Source organism: Vulpes vulpes, chromosome 2, assembly GCF_048418805.1.
Source record: "Vulpes vulpes isolate BD-2025 chromosome 2, VulVul3, whole genome shotgun sequence".
Taxonomy (NCBI): Eukaryota; Metazoa; Chordata; class Mammalia; order Carnivora; family Canidae; genus Vulpes; species Vulpes vulpes.
This window is the reverse complement of record NC_132781.1, coordinates 95,928,948-95,953,811: the sequence shown is the minus strand read 5'-3', so window position 1 is coordinate 95,953,811 and position 24,864 is coordinate 95,928,948. Positions and strand designations below refer to the sequence as shown.

The following is a 24,864-nucleotide window of genomic DNA, read 5'->3' as shown; positions in this document are numbered from 1 at the left end:
TGGGTTTTTCTGTGGATCCACACAAATTTTAGCTTTATATGTTCTAGTTCTGTGGAAAATGCCACTGGTATTTTGATAGGAATTGCACTGAATCTGTAAATTGCTTTGGGTACTATGGACATTTAATAATATTTATTTTTCTAATCCATGAACATAATATGTCTTTCTATTCATTTGTATCACCTTCAATTTCATCAATGTTTTATTCTATACTTTCAGAGCAGGTCTTCTACCACCTTTGTTGAAGTTATTCCTAGGTATTTTATTCTTTTTGATGCAATTGTAAACTGGACTGTTTTCTTAATTTCTCTTTCTAATAGTTTGTTATTTGTAGAAACACAACAGATTTCTGTATATTAATTTTGTATCCTTCAACTTTACTGAATTCATTTTGTAGTTCTAATGTTTGTGTGTTTGTGTGTGTGTGTGTGTGTGTAATCTTTAGGATTTTCTATATACAGTATCATGTCATCTGACAATAGTGACGGTCTTAGTTCTTCCTTTCCAATTTAGATACCTTTTATTTCTTTTTCTTGTCTAGATGCTGTGGCCAGTACTTCCAGCACTATTTTGAATAGAAGTAGCAAGAGTGGGAATCCTTATCTTATAGGAAAATCTTTCCTGATATTAGAGGGAAAGTTTTCAGTTTTTCCCCATTGAGTATGATGTTAGCTGGAAGTTTGTCATATATGGCCTTTATTATGTTGTTGTACATTCCTTCTATAACCATTTTGTTTTTTATCATAAATGGATGTTGAATTTTATCAAGTGATTTTTCTGTATCTGTTGAGGTGATTCCTAAATATTTCATTCTGTTTGATGCTTCTGTAAATGGAGTGTTTTTTTAATTTCCTTTCCATATTGTTCATTAGTGTACAGAAACACAACTGATTTTGGGGTATTGATTTTGTATCTTGCAACTTTGCTAAATTTGTTTATTTGTTCCAACAAGTTTGTTTTTGTTTTAAAGAATCTTTAGAGTTATCTACATTAAGATCACATTTTCTGTGAACAGATGATTTCACTTATTTATTTCCAATCTGGATACTTTTCTTGTCTAAATGCTCTGGCTGGGACCTCCAGTACTATGTTGATAGAAGAGATGAAAGATGTTCCAGGTCTTAGAGAAAAAGCTTTCAATCTTTCCCCATTGAGTATGATGTTAGCTATGGGTTTTTCGTATATAGCCTTTATTGCACTAATTTTGTTCTATTCCAAGTTTCTTAAGTGTTTTTAGTTCCTTCCAATTTTGAGAAAATCTAGGTATTACATTACCACAGTATTTTACATACCATTCATTTTTCTATTTAGAAAATTATTTCCTTCATGTAGATAAAAACATTTTCACAAAAAATTGTCTCTCACTCTCATTTAATGTAAAAATTAATGGCCAGTTCCTACAAAGGATGAGATGAATCTAAAATATTCCAATTAAATAAAAGTAAAATTTAATTACACTCAAAAGTAAATTTCAAGGAAAGATTGCTATTATTTGGCCTGGAAAATTAAAAATATTAATTAATCTTTACAAGGAAATATTTATCTTTCACACTGAATTAATTTTAACATTTTCATTGAGACAAAAACAGGAAAAACCCTAACTCACAAAGTTATGTGATAGCAAATGGAATTAGCACTCTCGTGGCTCACACCAGAATTATCCAATATTATTTTTGGATGGATTCTTTATCTTATAGTCACCTTTATTCTCAAATCATTGAGACTGTCTTTGACATTGAGATTGTGAGCTGAGTCATTGATGGTATCTAAGACAATGAGAAAAGGACTGTGAAACCTTATTTTAATTTTAACATTGTTTTAGGATTAATAACCTTCAAAGAAGTTCAAAGGCGTGTTTGTGTCTGGTGATTTCTGAAGAAATATTGACAAGGCATGGCATTAACTCCAGTCTGCAGCAGTATTCACTCGAGTATTATAAATGTTGCATAGCTATTTACATATAATTTTCCATTCCAGAGGAGCAGCTTAGCCAAGGTACCTTATGGCTTTTCAGTAGTTTCTATAATGGTGAATACAAGGACTCTAATAGAAAGTTATATCATCTTGCATGAAGAAACTCTGCATCACATAAACTAATTTAGGGGGAAAAAAAACTCTTGTCATATTTTTTTCCCTAAACAGATTTTTAATTTCTTTCAAAATAAGTAAAATTTTTCTTCTAAATCCAATCAAGCATTTGAAGACTTATTCACTGTAAAGTCACAATTATTTCTGGGTAATAAATAACATTGTATTATATTATTCCCATTTTTTTCATGGAAACTCATTTAAAAGCTTTGATTCAAGGTTCTTGCTTTCATAAATCTGGTAATTTGACAACAGAATGCTACCCTTCTCTTAAGATTCCTAGCTGAGCCTTTAGTGTCAACCTGCTCCCCTAGAAATGATGTTTATTGACAAACAGAAAAGGCATGTGGGGTAACAAGAATTGCAGAAATTCTAGCTATGTATATATTTGGGCTTCAGAAGATACTTTGCTTGTGGAAGAAACAGTTTGCCAATTGATGTCAACAGGTGTCTGACTTTTTTTTTTTTTTTTTTTTAGGTGCCTGACATTTTTTAAGGGAACTCATAAACTTAATGTCCTCCTTGGATGATGTCAATTTGCACACTTGAGCAGCAAAACAAGAGCAGACTACATTGCAGGACTGAGTGGTTGTATTGAATTCCACAATGAAGGAAAACAGTGCAGCTGACAAATCCAGCCAGTTAGCAAACCAGTAATTACTCAGTCTATCTTACACTTATTGACTCTATGTACCAGTCTTCTAGGAAATGGAGTGAATAAGGTAAATTTCCTGTCCTCATGAAGTTAATATTTTGCTTTTCTATGACCTCCTTCAAAATATTAATGAAACTGTTGGCAGCTCTGGAAGGATAACAGCCATGTAGGCAGACTGGAGCCTTTGAAGATTTTAGGTATTTTTGTACAGGTCTTATGAATCTAGAACCTAAAACACTCTTGGGTCATTTTAAGGACTAGAATTCTGGAATGAGGATCTGTTCCCTTCTGAAACCACATCAGTATATTTTATCCAACTCCCTCAAAATGGGGATTCCTCTGCGGATTAGACCCGTTAGACCCCATTAAATAGGGATTTAGACCCAATTAAGATAATTCTCTTTTGTTCTGGTTAAACCTTTCCTTATTTGAGTATAGTTGGCAGCCAATGTTACATTTGTTTCAGGTGTACAACACAATGATTCAACACATACATTATGCTTTCCTCACAAGTGTATCTACCATCTGTCACCATATGATGCTGTTACAATATCATTGATTATATTCCCTATGCTGTCCCTTTTATCCCCATGACCTATCATTCCATAACTAGAAGGCTGTATTTTACACTCCTTTTCTATTATTTATTTATTTATTTATTTATTTATTTATTTATTTATATTCAATTAGCCAACATACAGTACATCATTAGTTTCATAGGTAGAGTTCAATAATTCATCAGTGGTGTGTAACACCCAGTACTCATCACATCACGTGCCCTCCTGAATGCTCATCACCCAACTGGAGGAAAAATTCTCACTGTTTGCAACCGCCAGTGGAGCCCACAGTAGAGTTCTGAGCTTGCAGTTATGCCTGTGATATCCAGGCAGAAGCAAATACAAAAATCAGAAATTTAGAATATATAAAATAACAGATTGAGTGTAACAAAGCATTGTAAATAAAAAGAAAGAGGAACAATGCTTTCAATATATTTGACAAATAGTTTTCTTCCAGGTAAATATATTAAATAAAAGATTTATTATCTCATAGAAGTTATCTCATAGAAATATGGATAAAATTCCCGAAAAGGCAATTCACAAAACACAGAAAGAAAAAAAAAACACATATGTTGAAGTGATCACTTCACTGTCAATCATATATCACAGTTGAGTTTTGAGAATTAAAAGGCAAAATAGAAAAAAGGAATTCTGCTTGGCATCAATGTGGCCTACAGGTCTAATATGACTTTGCTTTCATTTCTTTCTTTCTTTTTTTTTTTTTTTTGCTTTCATTTCTATAATAAACAGAATAGAGCAGTTAATAGAAAGCTTTTTATTAATTTTAAAGTGCCATTTTATTCTGATTTTTTAAAGCAACAAATCCTATTTTGGAAAAGTTGCAATATAAATATGTACAAAAAAAGAAAAGTCACTTTTAAGTCTAACACCTAGACATTTTTCTACCTAGTATTTTATGCAATTGCCACACTATTTTTAAGAGTATGCATTGATCAGTAATCATAACTTTTCTTTTGACAATATATCATGAGCTTTTCCCCATTTTTGAATAGCACCAAAAATTGACAGATGGCTACACAAATGTCCATGGTAAAGATGTATCATAACTTATTTAAGCATTGACCTAATATTATAAAATTATATTATTTCAAATCTCCACCATCTTAAATAGTGCTGTGATGAGACTTTTGACATGAACTCTTTCTAAATTTTTTCCTAGAATACATTCCTAAAAATGAAATTACTAGCCAAAGGGCATGAACACTTTTAAAATCTTTATTCATATTTCAAAGATATTATCAAAAATGTAAGATTTTATTAACACCCTTGCCTACAGTATATAAAAATGCTATTTTTTCATACCCTTCACAACCATGGACATTCTTTTAAGTAATTTATGTGTATTTAATTTTTAAAATATTGGAAGCTTCTGATTTTCAACTGTGCACATGATTAACAGTGAAGTTGATCACTTCATCATATATGGTTGTTTCCCTTTCTGTAAGTTTTGTGAATTGCTTTTTCAGGAATTTTACCCATATTTCTGTGAGATAATGCATCTTTTATTTGATATATTTACCTGGAAGATAACTATTTGTCAAATACATTGAAAACATTGTTCCTCTTTCATTTTATTTACAATGCTCTTGATACATTAAAACTGTTATTTTATATATTCTAATTTTCTGATTTTTGTACTTTCTTCTTACATGTAATGCATAAAAAGGCCTTTCCTCATTCAAATATTTATTCCATACCAATTTCAACAAATATATTTTGAGGATTTATTACACCTCAAAGCAAAGAGAAACTTTTCCTGACTTCAAGACTTACTGTAAAGAATAATAAAGACTACGGTTTTATTTTCTACGTTTAACACGTTACCTTTTGGAAACTTTGATGTGTGAAGTAAATAAGAAATTTGTTTCATAAAATTGCCTAATTTTCATTTGTAACAAATGAAAACATAGTCAGTGTTGTATGGTGGTTGGAATTAAGGATTCCAGGGGGGCGTCTGGGTGGCTCAGTTGGTAAGTGTCTGCCTTTGGCTCAGGTCATGATCTCAGTGTCCTGGGAAGGAGCCCCACCTTGGGCTCCCAGCTCGTGGGGAATCTGCTTCTCTGCACCCCCCTCACTTGTGCATTCTCCCTCTTTCTCTCTCTCTTTCTCTGTCCCTCTCAAATAAATAAATAAAATCTTAAAAAAATAATTAAGGGTTCCAGAATCAGACAAAACTGGTTGTGAATTCCAGTTTCTCCACTGAATAACTCTGTATCCCTTGGCATTTTAGTTTACTTAATCTGAGCTTCTTTTTTCCAAGCTGTAAATTGAGAACAATAATAGTTATTACTATTTTGATGTTTGGTGAAGATTAAATGAGATACTCTATGGAAATTTCTTAGCAGTGCTCGGCTTATAGGGAGTGCTATAAACTGACTTGGAATGCCACTATTATTTTTTAATATATGATAGATATTATATTTCTTAATATTCCTTATATATAGAAATCTTAATATTTATAGCAATCAGATTCTTTTCTTATTTTGAACTTTCACATTTTGGAATAGTTTACATGATACCTATTATAAACCTACTAATAAAAGTTATTCCCCATTTTAATCATTTGATTCTCCCTCTTTCTAGCTGTTTTCACTCATTTTTCTGGATAAACTTGTAAGTCACTTTAATCAGATTCCAGAATTTATCATGGTGATATCCTGTTTTAGAATTTAACTAGATTGATTTCATAACTGTGAAAATGTATATATTTACACTACTGAAACACTCTGTTAAGAAAATAGTCTTGTCATGAGTCTTTCTTCCATACATCAGTAATTTTGTATAATTTTCTTCAGCTAAGCTCTATACATTTATTATATTTCTTAGATTTTATTGTGCTATGGACTAAATATCTGTATCCCTTCAAAATTCCTATGTTGAATCCTAATCCCCGGGGTTAACGTATTTAGAGGTGGATAATGAAATTAATGCTTTTATAGAAGAGGAAGAGAAACCAAAACTCTCTCTCTCCCCACCATGTGAAGCCACAGTGAAAAAACAGCTATCTGCAGCAGCACCTGGGTTGTTGAGTGTCAGACTCTTGGATTCTGCTCAGGTCATGATCTCCAGGTCTTAATATTGAGCCCCATGTCCTGCTCCTTGCTTAGTGTGGAGACTCTCTTTCCCTCTCCTTCTGTCCCTCCCCTACTCTGTACATGTGCACTCTCTCACTCAAATAAGTAAATAATTCTTTTAAAAACAAAAAGAAGAAACAGCTCTCTGCAAACCAGAGGAGTCCTCATCAGACACCAAATCTGCCAGTACTTTGATCCTAGACTTCTCAGCCTCCAGAACCATGAGAATTAAGTGTTCTTTTTACTTAGGCCACACAGTATATGGTATTTGTTAGAGTAGCCCAAACAGACATTTTGCTTAGGATTTTTGGCTGTTTCATGAAAATATGCAACAAACATTTTGCATACAATATAGTAATAAGATAAGCATTGTGAATGAAATCTCACATTTTAATTTATTAATTCTTTACTTTCAAATAATTCAATGAACCAATTACTTTTTTAAAGTAGTTGACATGTCATCCTTTGAAGAAATAACATTTGTACTTAGCATCACCTAATTAAACACTATCACCTCTCAGATTTTGAGAATGCACCCCTAAGGTAATTTTTTTTACATATTTCTCATAAATTTAGATTTATATGAAGTAACTACCTTTTGAAAAAAATTATTGTCCCTAAATCCAAAAGGTTTGTAAAAGAAATAAGGTAAAATCTCAAAATCTTATGACATATTCCATCAAATCAAAGTACAAAAATAGATTCCTATCTCCTTATAAAAATACTAGACCAAATGGAAAGTTCCTAGGTGTGGCAAGTAGGTAGGTAGGAGAGAAAAAATGTCAGATTAACTGAATACATTTTTTTTTCTTTTGAGTCATGAGTTAGCTCTAAAAGTGAATGTATGTAACAGTTAATTTTACTACTGACTTCAGGTATGCAAAAGCAATTATCTAAAAATATTTTCTGGCAGCACCTCAACAGGTGAGGATCCATTTCATGGGATATATCTCAACAGTAGTTTATACTCTTCTGGTTTACTTGGATCTGAATGGTAGCAATATAAGCAAGACTACTGTATTTATTGTTAAGCAAAAATGCACAAGGTAAAGCCTTTGTATACCAAATAATTTTGAGAAATTGCTAGGAGAGAAGCTAGACTCTCTCTGTACTTGATATAATGGCTCAGATCTTTAAATAAACAAATATAAATCAAAGAGAATAAGGGAGACTAGGCAATGGTGATCAGCATGGAAGCAGACAATGCAATGTTTGGAACCATGATTTATTTCCCTGGCTCAGGACATCAGTAAATTATAATGAAGAGAGGTTCTTGTCAACACTGGAACCAAACAGTTGTTAAACCTGAAAATTATTTTTCTTAATCACTACATATTAAATGCTCAATATCTTGTATAAATAGAATTTACTTCACTGTAAAGATTCAGTCTCTTTAAAATAAATTCCAATTTAAAACAAAGGTTCAAGTATTCTGAAAAAGAGGACCATCATGTAATAGGAAAATTCTCAAAAACCTATTAATAGAATCAGTAGCATCTGAAATTCAACTTCAATGAGGCCAATTTCATTACAAAAAGTCAGCATGGTAATCTATTTCTTTAAAGGTCACACCATTTGGATGCTAAAAAGGGGCCCTGGTTGATTTTTTGTTTTCAAAAAGGCACTATTTTAACATCATTCCAAAGTTATCTTTAAAAAAAAAAACTCATCCATAAGTTTTAACGTCACAAATTTTTATGAAAAAAACTGCTTGGCCATCATTATTCCTGCACAGTATTTTCGCCTCCTGTGGTATACGGAAGAAACTCACACTTCAAAGTGATTCTCAATTTTATCTACAGATTATGGTCCACATTTTAAATAAAATACCAAAGCGGATAGTTCTCAGAAATGAAAATGAAAAGTGAAAAAGCCAAAAGGTGATCTCCTAATGTAACATTTAAAATGAAATCTGTTTATTCGACAGATCTGTTCCTTCGTTTCCCTCCACGGCCGCAAGTTATTAGAATTTGCCATGCAGCCGAGACCTTTTGCACTCAGCAGCTTTCTCCTCTTCCACATTAACCTTTTCCCCAAGCAGGACCATGCATGTTATCACAGCAAGCGTGCTAAAGGAAGCCTCACAGAGATTAGTAAGAGAAGGGACTTTGCACTTCTTGTCAAACCATCCAAGTGGTTCCTCTTTGCTGCTCACCAAAGAATAGCAAGGGCTTTCCCAGACAGGTCAGAGAAAGGGCAGCACACCCACATTCAGCCTCTCTGGGCAAATTGGACAAATATAAATGAATCCCTGTCTTCGGTTGTATTCGGTATTTAGCAGTTACTAATAGAATGATCGCCATCCCAAACTATGGGAGACAAATCAATAGCTTGTTTTCTTCCACAGAGAAGAAATTTTTCAGGATTCAATCTTCTCGTTCTAATGTAATAACAAGTGAATATGTAAGTAGAAGGCCAACAATAGCAAGACTGAATACATAGAAACTTATTTTAGCTGAAGAAAATAAAGAATTCTATCAACATGAATTAACATAGTATCTGAATATAAACTGGAAAATCTGTTTGACAAAGGTGCTTGAAAATACTAGAATTAGTCGATCCAAATAATTGAATCAGAGGTTATTATGAACCAACAATGAACCCATTTCATTTCATGAAAACATTGTCTATGAAAAGTGATTGCACTTGTTCCAATGGAGAAATGCAGTTTTCCTTCAGGATGTCAGATTGCAAGAGAAACTACAGAAACATACATGTCTTTACTCACATCTTGGGGTGGTGAACAGTTTCCTTTTTTCATATGATACCAATAAGCAACGGAGCATTTTCCTGCCACTGAGAGTCAATTTATTTCACTTTACAATCTCTTGTGATGAGATGGAGGTTCAAGATCACACAATTAGTACATGGTTCATGCAGGATCTGAATCGAGGTCTTGCACTCTCTGAAGCTGGCACATGCAGTTTCCTGCATCCCAGAATCAAAGGATACAAGCCAGTGTTGTACTCTGTGTGCAATTGGTAAAACTCACTTGGAGGTAACGTCATACAAGCAAAAATGAAATGTACTCCTGCAACTTAAAATTCATTTCAAACATCTCCATATTGAATCCAAATTTAAGCTCATCATTTCCACCAAAGCATTTTAAAGCTTTAGTAATGAGCTGCTTTTGAATTTTGCTTCCATATATTAAAAGCTACATTACTGCATATCATTTCCTCCTTTATAATCAGTAAAAACTGTTTAAAATACATTCCCTCCACCTAGAATCTTAGCAGCTTGATATTGTTTAATTAGAGTAATTTTGGTATGTGAACACATCTCTTTATTGCAAAGTATATTTGAGTTTCTGATTTATGCTAAAGGCATATGAGTGAAATCCACGAGGGCCAGGTAGCTAGCCGAATCTCCCTGGGCTGCCCATCAGCCCCTGGTCTGAAGGTGTTCAGGGAACTGAAATTGGACAAAGGAAAAGAATCACACTTACATGGCTGTTCATCACTCTTGTCCTCACACTGATCTGTGAAATCACACACGTTGTCAGGAGGCAAGGACAAGCCATTGCCAAACTGAAAGGCTTCAGTTCCTTGCTGAATCCATGTAGAGAGGAAAACACAAGAAATCCAAAGGAAACAAAAAGCTTCATTCCTTGAGAATGCTAACATTTTGGCCAAGCAGAAGAGCATCACTTGATATGTCTCTGGGAAATCAGGCAATTATAATAGGTGAATCCATAATTAGAAACATTCTTTCTCTTTTCTGTACTCTTTATTTTCCAGATTTGCCTCTTACCACTAGACTCTTGGTAACTATCTGCAACCCTAACAAATGACTCCCAGAGCAGTTCATTCACTCTTTCAGAGGAGTGTCTTTAGAAAATATTTAGCTTGAGCAATTGCACCATTTCTGTATCTAGCAAAACATGGATTATTTATTGTCCTGTGTATACCATATTTAAACAAGTTAAGCCTTTATGATCATGTCATCTCCTGAAAGAAAATTTTAAGAAACAAAGGGCAGGCACATAAATGGAGCGGGGAGCCAGGAGAGGACCACAATAAAGTTATAAGGAACACAGCAACATTCTGTACTACTTTCCATACTTACTTAATCACATTCATGTAATTTAGAACATTATTGAGGTCACTAAAATTCATTCAAATATCTCAGGTCCGATTATTAGAATTTCTCTATTAGCACAAAATGTGTACCATAGTTATTGAAGGGAAACTTCACATTGCTTGCTTAGATTGTACCACAGGACTTTTTCAAAGAATTTATTTATTTATTTGAGAGAGAGAGAGCGCGAGAGAGCGAGAGCACAAATGGGGTGAGAGGGGGAGGGACAGAGGTAGAGGGGGAAGCAGACTCCTTGCTGGGCAGGAAGCCCTACTTGGGGCTTGATCCCAGGACTCTGGAATCATGACCTGAACTGAAAGCAGATGTTTAACTGACTGAGTCTCCCAGGTGCCCAGAGAACCACAGGATTTTAAAAGTGGAAGGGACATTAGAGGCCACTGTTTTACAAATCACATAACTTAGGCCCAAAGAAGTTAAGAGTATTTATGAGAAAATACACTAATTTGGTGTTAGAAACTAGAATTCAAATTTCCTACTGCAGAGAGCAGTGTTCTTTCTTCTGTAGCACACTGATCCTCTTGTCAATTCATCTTAATCTACTTCTACAACTGAAACATGATTTCAGAATGCATATTCAGAATGAACAGTATACTGAAGCTCAGGACACGCTAATGTATTCATAATAAAATTCTATGAAGCTGCATAACCATAGAAATTATACGAAGTTGAATATTGAAGATATTCTTTTATATTTGATTTCTTAAAGGCACATCCAAGTTCTTTTTCAACTACTCTCTTTTATTTCTGCAATATAATGGCAAGGAACAAGACACCCGATGAGACTATAGGAAGCAATTAGGGAAGGTAGAGACATTCAGGACCATAGATCAGGGACAAGCATGCATCTGCACATTTAATAAAAATATTGTGAAAGTAAGATCTTCCCCATATTCTAGAAAAAAAGACCCACAATATATATACATTAAAGTCTAAAGTATAGACATCCAGGATTCTGGGAGGAAAATCCATCATGTTGCCTTATTGTTGAGCCCTCCATGTAATCTGGCATTTCCTTGTTCTGTGTTTTACTCCAATTTCAAAAATATTTCTTCTCCTTACCTCTGTTTTATAAATAAATATTAATACCTAATCTACTTTCTCCTTTGTGTGTCTCTTAAATGTTGATTATCCTTATAGTTCCATGTTAATCTTTCTGCTCAGATGATACATTATTTTCTAGGCTTTTTCGTCACTCTTGTGATTATGAGCATAATCTATACATTGTCCTAAATCCATATCTGAAGTCCTGATATGATATTTTCCTCAAATCTTTATTATGAGCCTTTTCTATGAGCACACACACATGTACATGCACCACACAGACAGGCAGCTTAAATCTCCAAAACTAAACTCTCCATCCCTTCTCCTACCCACCCAACCAGCTATTACCCATGTTCTATATTTCAATGAACCGTACCTTGTCCCATTCGCTGCCAAGAAAGTATACAATATTCGTGGGCTACTCTCACTCACTCTACCTATCAACCATCTAGTCTGCATTCTGTATTTCAGGTAAAGACTCTATCAATTCTCATCTCAGCCACACCCCAAACCAGATGTTGCTGCCACCCACACTCATTTCCCATCCTGCAGTCATAATTTTAAAGTACAAATGTCTTCCTATGTATTTTCCTCTGAAATCAGTGTAGATGTCATATTCCTTAGCAGGACTTACAAACACAGCTTGCCTTTCCAGGTTCATTGCTATGCCTTCCCTCATGCTCTCCCCCATAATATTTCCAAATTACTCTGCTGGCAGTTTACTGACCATACCATCTCTTAACTCCAGATCTGAGATCTCTTCACCACTCCAATCACTAGAGAGAAAATTAACACTATTTTTTCTTTATTTTTCAGCTTAAGGGACTTTCTCTAAATCTTGGCTGTTTCTCCAAGGCTGAGCTAAGTTTCACTCCTGGATGCTTTCACAGACTACTGTCCCCAGCCGTCTCAGCACCTGTAGCTCTGGGATGGTCATTGTCTGTTTGCTTCAGTGATGCCTCCACTAGTCTGTGAGAATAAAGCAGGACAGTATCTTTTCCACTATTGTATCCCCAGCTACTAGCACAGTTCCTGGCAGATAGTAGTTGCTCAAGAATTAATTGCTAGTTGAATGGAATTAATGAGAGATTTGCAATCATGTTGAGTTTGACTAGGCACATATAAATAAATGTAATAAAGACGTGAAATTTTAAAACACCAGTATATAAAAAATAAACAATTCTTGTGTTTAATGTTGTTTTCCCATTTCCCAAGGGGAGAGAGAGGTACATGGCCTCCAGTTATGGAAGGGGGAAGGAAAGAAGGAAGGAAGGAAGGAAGGAAGGAAGGAAGGAAGGAAGGAAGGAAGGAAGGAAAGAAGGAAAAGGAAGAAGAGAGTGAAAAATGAGAGAGAGGAATAAAGAACGAGGAAAAGAAAGAAGACTAGAGGGGAAGAGGAGGAAAAAAGCAACAGCGTAAAGAGACATGCAAAAACCCCAAAACATTCCAGTTTTATATCCTGATTCTGAATTCAGGGCCCATAACATTGTATATGTTCACTGTTTTCCATTTAGAAAAAAAAAACACATATTTTGTTGCCATCACTGCTGTTTATTGCCTCGTTTCAGCTGGGAAACTCCTTTATTAATGGTTCTGCCTACTAAAAATAACACTAACATATACTGTTTCAAGTGGAATTCATCATTTAGACAAGAAATGAACTGGAATCACCCAAAGTAAATCAGCATAATCCAGTGGCATAATATTTTATAAGACAAATTTATATTTTGTTACCAAAAAATAAAATTATTTTCAATTGCTAATTTCTGTATCACTTTTTCTCTACATGTACCAAAAAGGACAGGAATAAATAGATACTGATAGCAACGAGGGTTTTCTTTGCCCAGTTTTTTGAGGACAGGAAAAACACCTTGTAGATGCCAATGTTCTAACACTGTGCTAGGTACTACAGACACATTTTCTCATTATGTCCAAAACATTATGTGCTGTTGTGTCTTAAAAATCATTAGTCAATTGCCCAAGATCCCATAAGTATTAAATGATGGAACTCGGATATGACCCAAGACAGGGGAAAAAATGATCATATCATCTTAATTGATGTATATAGCCAAAAATTTTCATGAGGCATTAAAAAATCTCTGAGAATTCCAAACAGCAAGATATTCAAAAGTGACAGAGCCAATTCATTTTCAAGTGGACACACTGTTTCTCTCTCTCTCTCTCTCTCTCTCTCTCTCTCTCTCTCTCTCCCTCTCTCTCTCTCCTTTTTAAAGACTGAACACCTGTTTATGCTAGACACTGGGAAAGGGGTCAGGAAGATAGGAGGGATACAGTGAAGAATAAGATAGTCTCCGGATTTAAAAAACATACAGCCTCAGAAAGGAGATATAAGATATTTATGAAAATGTACACATGCTGCATTTAGTTTGGAAAAAACAGTGAGTTGTATTTTTTATAAAAATATATGAGACAACTTTCAACTATAAAAATATTAGATGTGGAAGGAAGTGGAATATAAAATGCTTTTAAATATATAATATATAACTGCGTCCTGAGGCTGCAAAATGTAAACAAATCCCAAGAATTGAAAGGGAGATGGGAGGAGGTAAAGCCAATATAACAGAGAGTTTATTACTAAATGACCAGCCTGAATACTATTTTCAGAACAATTCTAGGGGCACCTGGGTGACTCACTTAAGTGTCCAAATCCTGATATCGGTTCAGGTCTTGATCTCATGGTGGTAAGATCACAACAAACAAACAAAGGTACAAAAACAAACAAACAAAAAACAAAACAAACTAAAAAAAAAAAAAATTCCAGAATTAATGCTAAAGAAGATTCAAGAATGTGAGGAAAGAGTGAAGCTGTACAACAGATAAAAGCAACCCAGAGCCCCAGTCTTGAAAGTGGAACTGAGACAGGTAACAAAAGAATTTAGGTCTGCATAAGATAAGGAATTAGAACTGATACCTTTGCATAAACCCAGAGGAAGAATTTGCTAGGGAAAAAAATTCCTGGCACCTTTGTAAGACCCTGTCAGGATTCCCACAGATTAAGGTCATCCAAATAAGGGCTCACATGAAGGGCAGCCTGGGTGGCTCAGCGGTTTAGTGCCTGCCTTCAGCCCAGGGTGTGATCCTGGAGACCTGGGATCGAGTCCCATATCAGGCTTCCTGCATGGAGCCTGCTTCTCCCTCTGCCTGTGTCTCTGCCTCTCTTTCTCTGTCTCTTATGAATAAATAAATAAAATCTTTAAAAAAAAAAAAGGTTCACAGTGAAAAATTAACTGGCAAATGACAAACATGTCTCTATGATTCAGAGCTATCATAAATAATCAAATGAACAAGGGCACAATTAAATACCCAAAGATTTCATACATTGGTATCATGTGATGACTAGTATTAAAAAATGTATGTATCAAATATAAAAATAAGCACAAAGAAGAAAAGACCAGGCATGATTTTGTAAAAGTTACCAGGGAAAACATAACCATTTCAAATGAAAACAATGGAGATGGTATAAACAGGGAAACAACAACAACAACAACCCAGAAGTGCATACTAAAATTCAATTGGAAGACATTTATGAAAAAATATACAAATGCAACAAAGAGATGTATACAAATATGAGAAAGAAATATAGTTTAAGAAGCTGGAAGATAAATGATAGAGTCTGACCCATGACTAGGTAACCATATAGGGAAGATAAAAGAAAATAGGGAGAGGCAGTATTTGAAATGAAAATTTTTCAGAAATGAAAAAAGTCATGAATTCTATGAATCAGGGTGCAGGATAAATTAAAAATATATTAATAAATATTTTGTAATTAAATTGAAGAATTCCAAAGAGAAATGAAGTTCTTAAAATCAATTAGAGAGACAAAACATAACTACAAAGGAATATTATTCAGACTGGTGGATAGCTTTTCAACAGCAACAGTAGAACTAAGATAATGGTATAGGTCGCAAATGTAAGATAATGGAATAATGTTTTCATAGTGATAAGAAAAAAAACACAATGAACTTAGACTTACAGGTGATTTGAATGTTTATTCAGGATGGGGGATAAAGTAATTTTGAAATGATTAAAAACTGAGGGAGTCTGTTTTTGACAGACCCTAAATAAAGGATATATTGTAAATTCTGCACCCAACAGGAATACATGGAAATAAAATACTAGTTCATAAAACTAATTTTTATTAATTTATATTATGAAATGTATATTAAATACATTTCAATGTATTTCAAAGACCTGGTGTTACCCAGATGACTTTCTCTGCTGACAATTACATTCAATGAAAAATCAGAAAATAAAAATGAATTTTTTGAAAGGTGAAAATTAAAAAAAAAAATATATATATATATATAAATGATACAGCATTGTGAACAGACACCCTGAGAGTGTGAGCCATCCGCTTTTGGCACTTATCTGAGATTTCAGGCTCTACTCAGTTCTGGTATTGTTTATACTGCTTCTCCGGATGATGAAATGTTGCTGGGCACACTCAAATTGCATCACATTCAACTTGGGACACCTGGGTGGCTCAGCAGTTGAGCGTCTACCTTCTGCTCAGAGCATGATCCCGGGGTCCTGGGATCGAGTCCCACATCGGGCTCCCTGCGAGGAGCCTGCTTCTTCCTCTGCCTCTGTCTCTGCCTCTCTTTCTCTGTGTCTCTCATAAATAAATAAATAAAATCTTTTTTAAAAAATCACATTCAACTTTTTTCAGGTGGCTTAAGTTGCAGGGTCATTGTTAGTCTAGTGGTCAGGAATTCAATCTTAAACTGTCCCCAATAGCAAATACCTATTTGCTGGATTTACTCCAAAATGATCAGGACAGATAATGTGAGTCTCTGACAGAGTCAGACATACTCTTGTCAAGCAGACAAAGAGGCACATCACCCTCAAGTTTTAACAAACTTAAGAACACTGCCTCATATTGGGCACCACACAGCTTCATGTTTTGGTTTACATAGCTTGCATCTGAAACTCAAATGACCCAACCAAGTTTTCTAGACCTTTCTTAGAGGTATAATATGGAAAACAACACAAAATTTTTCTCATTCTGAGAGTTCTTTCTTTACTACAAGTAACTTCATCAATGTTTTTGAACACTGTATGCCTATGGGGTTTATTACCTAACCTCTGACATATATGAACCTTTCCAAAGTATTTTAAAAATCTGCTAACCTGTGCTTACCAAATTCTGTCAGATTTTTTTAAGATTGTATTTATTCATGAGAGACACAGAAAGAGACAGAGACATAGGCAGAGGGAGAAGCAGGCTCCCTGCAGGGAGCCTGATGTGGGACTCGATCCCAGGACCCCAGTATCATGCCCTGAGCTGAAGGCAGATGCTCAAGCCCTGAGCCACCCAGGCATCCCCAAATCCTGTCAGATTATTGCCATGTCTGTAGTAGATGAGTATGATGAGTATGCTGTCCTGTACAATGGTGAGACAATCCTGGCATCCATACATGACAGGGAGCAAGTGACTTGATCGTGCTCTGAAGTATAGCAGTGAAGGCATATTTTTGTCACTCATAATTGAAAACAAAATATTTCTAGAGTTCTCTGCTTATTGGAATAGAGAAAATAAATGCATTTTCCACAGGCAGAACTTTGCTGACTTGCTCAGTAAAGAAACTGCATGTGGAAGAGCATTGTTATCAGATACCTAAGCTAGTTATACTTTAAATAATCATCCATTATTTTCCACTCTTGCAAAAGACAAAAAGGCAGGTCAAACTTATTGACAGGAATTTGTGCCCATGGTGGCACCAATCTCCACAATTTCCCTGGGGGCAGGGGGTTTCCCTTTGTTTATTCCTACCTATGAAGAAAGAAGTAGCAGGACTGGGTGATAGCCTTCAAAAGACAGACTTTGAATGTTGGCCCTTGGCCAGCATCTGGGACTACCAGTTCCCACCATTCTGATTGAGTCCCTCACTATACCTAAGTTGTGCAAACAAAAATATAGTTTATGCTGAACACCTGCTTTCCTTCTTGGAGTCTAGAATTTTAATATGTGCCAGGCAGAAACTATCTACATGACCAACCACCAATAAAAAAATCCAAGGCATTGGGATGCCTGGGTGGCTCAGTGGTTGAGCATCTGCCTTTGGCTCAGAGCGTGATCCCAGGATCAAGTCCCACATCCGGCTTCCTGCATGGAGTCTGCTTCTCCCTCTGCCTATGTCTCTGCATCTCTTTCTGTGTGTCTCTCATGAATTAATAAATAAAATCTTTAAAAAAAATCCAAGGCGCTGAATATCTTAGGATCTCCCCTGATTGTCACAACTCATTGCTGTAGTTAAGTGTGCCTGTGTGACTACACTGGGAGAAGACTCTGGTACTATGCCCCTGGTTTCCTCTAGACATTGCTACATGCATCCTTTCCCTTTGTTCATCTTGCTCTGTATCCTTTTACTGTAATAAACCATTCCCATGGGTACAACTATATGCTGAGTCCTGTGAGTCTCCTATCAAATCATTGAGCCTAGGGATGCTTTTGAGGACCTCCTGACACACTCCCATATAGAACTCATTTAATGTATTGGGAATCAGTGTGAAGATACTACCAATCACTGGGTACATCTATTGCAACTACCCATTCATCAGTAGAAAACCACAAAATGGTCTTGTAGAATCTATAAGCCACTGGGAAGTAGACTTGGATCTAAGTTCCATGTATCACTTAACCTTCATATGTCCCATGTCTGACTGATAGAACCATGGTGATTTTCTGGATACCCAAGAATTAATATCAGATTAGAACCAGCATCTGGGTATTTCCCATTTTCTAGTAAACCATTATCATCAAACAGCATAGGCACCCAACCCAAAAGAGTTTTTGTTGTTGTTGTTTTTAAATCAAGCCATGTAGGATTTTCCTAAGTGGCCTACCTCTATTATAGCTATGGATCTCAAGTTTCATTAGCCCACCAAAGGTCTTTAAAGTACCTGGCTTTGCTGACTATTATGACAACATTATAGTAATCATGCTATCCTTGCCTCTAACAATTACGTTTGGTTACTGGCCGGGATCACTTTGAAATACCATCATCTCCACTTCATGTGAGGTCTGAATAGTTCAACCATTTAGCATTTCATATGAATGCTGACGTTCTCAACAAATGACTTCTAAATGTTTTTTTAATAAATGGTTGTATAAGCTATCTCATTTCATATAGAATAGGAGAAGAATAAACAAACCACACCAAAAATTATACTGGTTACCATTTGGTCTTGGTTACCAAACAATCCACTCCAACATTCCTAAGTCTTTTTTTTTTAACATTCCTACGTCTTAAACTTCTGCCTCTTCATTATTAATATCTCCAATTAATTTAATGTAAGCCTCCATAAAGTCTAGGTGTCAGTGAGTCAAACTGAGCAACTAGTTAGAACCTCTCAATGATCAAAAATAAAGAGATCTTCGACTGAATTCAAAATTATATTTATTCTTACCTGAACTAGGCTCTTTATTTTCACACATATTTCCCATTTTCTATTGGTATGATTTAGCAAATAGTTGCAAATCCTGTTTGCATATTCATTTGCTTTTCACAGATCTGCTTATAGTTCAGAATGCAATGAGGATGGTCAGAATGAGGCATGAGGAAAGCTTGCACACACAAGTGGGATGACTGCATATCGGCAGACAAGGTGGAATCAGGCTTATCAGAGGAGGAAGGGATACTTCTTTTATCAAGGGAAGCTGGGAGCAGGGATTAGAGGTATTTGCAGTCATCCAAATGCTCCCCAATTCCCCATTCCAATTCTTAGGATCTCACACTCTCATAAGCAATGTCCTAGCTTTTCTACAAGAGGCTTAAGGAGTCTTTGAATTCAAACTACATTGTAAATCAACAAATTGCACAAACAAACTTAGTCTATAACAATAACAACGATATCAACAAAGGTTATTTTAGGGAACCATAAAGTTCCCTGGTCCTTTGACTGTGCCCTCCCTCAAGATTTAATAGTCTGAATCTGTCATTTATTTCAAGAATTGTACCCAGCCAATGCTACATTTCTTGAATTCCTCATTCTCAACCACAATGGTTTTCACAGCAGCAAAAGCTGATTCGCCAAACTTCACCTTCAATATATCCTTCAATTCATATTGACACAGGTGAAATTTTACCACTCTTTGCCACAAAATACTGTGGCAAATGCTAATAGGATTTTTACTGCTTTAAACTCCAGTCAGGTCAGATACCCCATCCTAGATGTAGTTTCTTTTAGAAACTGCAGTTGGCAACCATCCTTGTGAACAAGTATATTATCAATTAAGAGTCACTAGCAAACAAGATAGTATTTCAATGGATTAAGCAGAAAGTAATTTATTGTAAGCTTTTCAAAAGTTTCAAAATAATGTGCAAGGCCTGAAGGAGTAAACTTTAGAAGGAATGTCTAGGAAAAACTCAGATTCCAAAATTACAATCCAGTCTTGAATCTACTTCTTGAAGGACCTAACACACCCAATGTAAAGTACACTCAAGTAAGTGTTCATAGACACTTTAGGGAAAAGGTTAGAAAATAAGCGTAGGGTGTATTCTTCATGGTGTTGCAGAACCATTCTTCCCAGGGACCTGAACACTTTTTCAGTCAATGGGTTCCAGATATGAAAATCGGCTCAATTCAGGCTTATATTTAATAAAGAAATTCAAATGACAACTAATAACCTTCCAAGCAGAAAGCTCCAGGCCCAGATGATAACATTAGTAAGCTATACCAAACATTTAAGCAAGAAATAATTCCAATACACTACAACCTCTTCCAGAAAACAGAAACAGACAAAATACCCCCTAACGCATTTCATGAAGATAACATTACCCTAATGCCCAAACCAGACAAAGACAGTAAAAGACATTTCAAATCAATATCTCTCATGAACATAGATGTAAAAATCCTCAACAAACTATTAGCAAATAAAGTCCATCAATGTATAAAAACAATTATATATCATGACCAAATTAGGATTTTTCCAGGTATGTAAAAGTGGTTCAACATTCAAAATCAATTAATGTAGTCTATTACATCAGTGGTCTAAAGAATGAAAATCATTTAATCATAACAACTGATGCAGAAAAAGCACTGGACAAAATCCAATACCGATTTATAATAAAAACTTTCAGAAAAAAAGGAAGATTACCAATTTGATAAAGCATATCTACCAAACACACAACTAATATCATACTTAATGGTAAGAAACTAGATGTTTTCCTCCTAAGATCAGAAACAAGACAAGAATGTCCCCTTGCCACTCCTATTCAGCCTCATACTAGAATTTCTAGCTAATGTAATAACACAAGAAAATAAAATAAAAGATAAATTGGGAAGGAAGAAATAAAACTGTCATGTTCACAGGTGATGATATTTTCTATGTAGAATATCTTTAAAAAATCACACACAAAAAATCCTGAAACTAAATGATCGCAGCAAGGTTATAAGCTAATATCCAAAACTAACTGCTCACCTATATGCCAGGAATGAAAAATAAGCTTTGAAATTTTAAATAAAAAAAAAACATGTTTATTAGTACCCCCAAAAATGAATACATAGGCATATGTCTAAATCTAACACGATATGTACAAGAGAAATATGAGGAAACTTATAAAATTTTAATGAAAGAAATAATAAAAAGAACTAAATAACTAGAGAAATATCCGATGATTGTGGATTGGAATCCTCAGTGTTGACAGTCCTGCCCAACTTGATGTACACATTTAATCCAATCCTATTCAAAATTTCAGTGAGTTATTTTATCCAGAGAGTGATTTTAAATTTCACATGTTAACACAGAGACCCAGAATAGCCAACACAATACGGAGGAAGAAGAACTATGTCAGAAGACTGAGAGTACTTGACTTTAAATTTTTATTTATTTATTTATTTATGATAGTCACACAGAAAGAGAGAGAGAGAGAAGCAGAGACACAGGCAGAGGGAGAAGCAGGCTCCATGCACCGGGAGCCCGACGTGGGATTCGATCCCGGGTCTCCGGGATCGCGCCCTGGGCCAGAGGCAGGCGCCAAACCGCTGCGCCACCCAGGGTTCCCGAGTACTTGACTTTAAAAATTAGTTTGAAACTATAGTAATCAAGACAGTCTGGTACTGATGAAAGAATAGACCTATAGATCCAAATAGATGATGGAAGAGAATGGAGAGTCCAGAAATAGTCCCACAAAAATATAGTCCACTGGTTTTTGACAAAGGGGTAAAGGCAACTGAATAAAGGATAATCTTCCCAACAAATGATACTGGAAACACTAAACATCCACATGCAAAAAATATTAATATAAACATAAACTTCAGACTTTTCACAAAAATTAACTCAAAATGGGTCATAAATCTAAATGTAAAAAGCTAAATATAAAATTTCAAGAAAATAACATGGGAAAATCTAGATAACTTAAGGTTTGGCTTTTTTTTTCTTTAAGTAATCTCTACACACAATGTGGGAATCAAACTCATGATCCCCAGATCAAGAGTCATATGCTCTATCAACTGAGACAGCCAGCTGCTTCAGCAATGACTTTTAATACTCACTATCCAAAGCACTATGCAGGAAAGAAAAATACAGATATGTTTTATTTCATTAAAATTCAAAAACTTATTCTCTCTGAAAAACTCTTTTAAGAAAATAAAAAGACATTCACAGATTGGGAGAAAATCCCTGCAAGACACACATCTGACAAAGAACTTGTATCCATACTAATTAAGAACTTTTAAAATTCAATAACGAAAAAACAAATAATCAATTAAAAATGGTCAACAGAAAAATGGATTAAAGACTTGAATGTAACATCTGAAATCATAAAATTTCTAGAAAAAAGCACAGGGGTACAATCCTTGACATAAATTTTGGCAGTGATTTTTTGGATTTCTTTCTAAAAGCAAAGGCAACAAAAGCAAAAACAAACCAAGGATCTACCTCAAACTAAAAGACTTCTAAAAAATAAAGGAGGGGCACATGAATGGCTCAATCAGTTAGGCATCCAACTCTAAATTTCAGCTCAGGTCATGATCTCAGGGTCGTGAGATTGAGCCCGCATTAGGCTCTGTACTCAGAATGGAATCTGCTTGAGATACTCTCTTCTCCTTCTCCCTCTGCCCCTCCTCTCATTCACATGTGCTCTCTCTAAAGCAAATGAATAAAATATTTTTTAAAAAAAAGCAAATGAGGGGGATGCCTGGGTGGCGCAGCGGTTTGGCGCCTGCCTTTGGTCCAGGGCGTGATCCTGAAGACCCGGGATCGAATCCCACATCGGGCTCCCGGTGCATGGAGCCTGCTTCTCCCTCTGCCTGTGTCTCTGCCTCTCTCTCTCTCTCTCTCTGTGACTATCATAAATAAATAAAAAAAAAAAGCAAATGAGGGAAAATATTTGCAAAATATATATAGGATAAGTAGTTAATATTCAAAATATGTAAAGAACCCATAAAATTCAATATCAAAACAACAATCCAATTAAAAATGGTCAAAAAAACTAAATAGACACTTTCCCAAAGAAGATGTACAAATGCTAACAGGTACATGAAAAGTTAATTAGTGATTAACATCACTAATCATCGGGGAAATTCTAATCAAAACCATGATGAGAAATCACCTCACACTATTAGAATGGCTATTATCAAAAAGAGATAAGTGTTGGTGAGGTTGTGGAAAAAAAGATAACCCTTCTACACTGTTGGTAAGAGTGCAAACTGGCACAGTCATTGTGGAAAGCAGTATGGAGGTTCCTCAGAAAATAAAAATAAAAACAAATACCATAACATCCAGTAGTCCTACTTCTGGGAATGTATCCAGAGGAAATGAAAATAAGATATTGAAGATATTTGCTCTCCCATGTTCATTTAAGCATTATCTGAAAATCCAAGATATGGAAATAACCTCAGCGTCTATCAACAGATGAATGGATAAAGAAGATATAGTATGTATAGTAGTAGGATATTATTATAGCCATAGAAAGGGAAGGAAATCCTGTAGTTTGCAACAACATGGACCTTGAAGGCATTATGCCAAGTAAAATAAGTTAGACAAAGAAAGACAAATAATGTTTATCGTTCATATGTGGAATCTAAAAAAGCCAAACAGAAAAATAAAGTAGAATGGTGGTTACCGGAGGGTTCAGGCTAAAAAAAATGGAGAGATGTTGGTCAGACAGTACAAATATCCAGTTATAAGAAAAATAAGTTCTGGCCATCTGATATATAGTTTGGTGGTTACAGTTAATAATATATACTTTAACGTTGCTAAGAAAGTAGAGTTTAAATCTTACCCCCAAAAAGACAATGGTAATTATGTGACAAGATGGAGGTATTGACTAATTGCCATAGTGGTAATCACTTTGCAGTTTATAAATAGATCAACACATTCTGTACCTCAAACTTACTTGATGGTATGTAAATTTTATTTTCACAAAGCTAGAAAAAATAGTTTAAGGGCAAAAGACATGAACAGACACCTCACCTAAGAAGATAGACAGGTGGCAAATAAGCATATGAAAGGATGATCAACATAATATGTGTTCAGAGAAATGCAAATTAAAATAATATAATACTACACACCTATTAAAATGGCTAAACTCCAAAGCAGCAGGCAATCTCATTCCCTGCTGGTGAGAATGCAAAATGAGTCACTTTGAAAGACAGTTTGGCAATTTCTTACAAAACTAAACATACTCTTTCCATAGGATGCAATAATCTCAGTCCTTGGTATTTAGCCAAATTAGTTGAAAACTGTCCACACAACTCTTTCACGTAAATATTTAGAGCACTTTATAATCACTGAAAACTGGAAATAATCAAGATGTCCTTCAAAAGCTGAATAAATAAATTGTAGTACATCCACACAATGGAATATTATCAAGCAATAAGAAGAAATAAACTATTAAGCCCTGTAAAGACACAGAGGAGATTAAATGCTTATTCTAAGTAAAGGAAGTAAGTCTAAAGCTATACACTCTTTGATTCTGACTATGTGACGTCTTGGAAAAGGCAACATTGCAGAGATAATAAAAGATCAGTGGTTGCTCTGGCTTCCAGGGAAGGAAGGAAGGCAGGAATGAATTGATGGAGTAGAGAATTTATTTACAGGGCACTGAAATTATTCTGTACAATACTGTAACAGTGGAGACGTGACATTATGGGGTAGGGGAGAGAGGGGATCTCAGAACTCTCTGTAAACCCGAAACTTCTCTAAAAAATAAAGTCTATGAAGACAAAAACAATTGGCCTGAGTTCAGAAACTGAACAAGTGACCCTGATTTTTATTGTGTCAGCTACTGTCAACCTTCTGCATTTCATATTTGCCTTTTCTGTTGGTAGATATTAAGCAGCACTCTCACTGGCTGCCCAT

At 35.2% G+C, this 24,864-nt stretch overlaps 1 protein-coding gene across 1 annotated transcript in view; it reads right to left on the bottom strand.

Moving 5' to 3' along the window:
• The window catches only part of LOC140596595 (MAM and LDL-receptor class A domain-containing protein 1-like), a 75,095-nt gene extending 65,074 nt beyond the window's left edge, over positions 1-10,021 (bottom strand). Inside the window, exon 1 of the mRNA XM_072745124.1 lies at positions 9,844-10,021. Coding sequence (XP_072601225.1) covers positions 9,844-10,021 — 178 coding nt within the window. The remainder of the gene's footprint in view (positions 1-9,843) is intronic.
• Between the last annotated feature and the right edge of the window lie 14,843 nt (positions 10,022-24,864).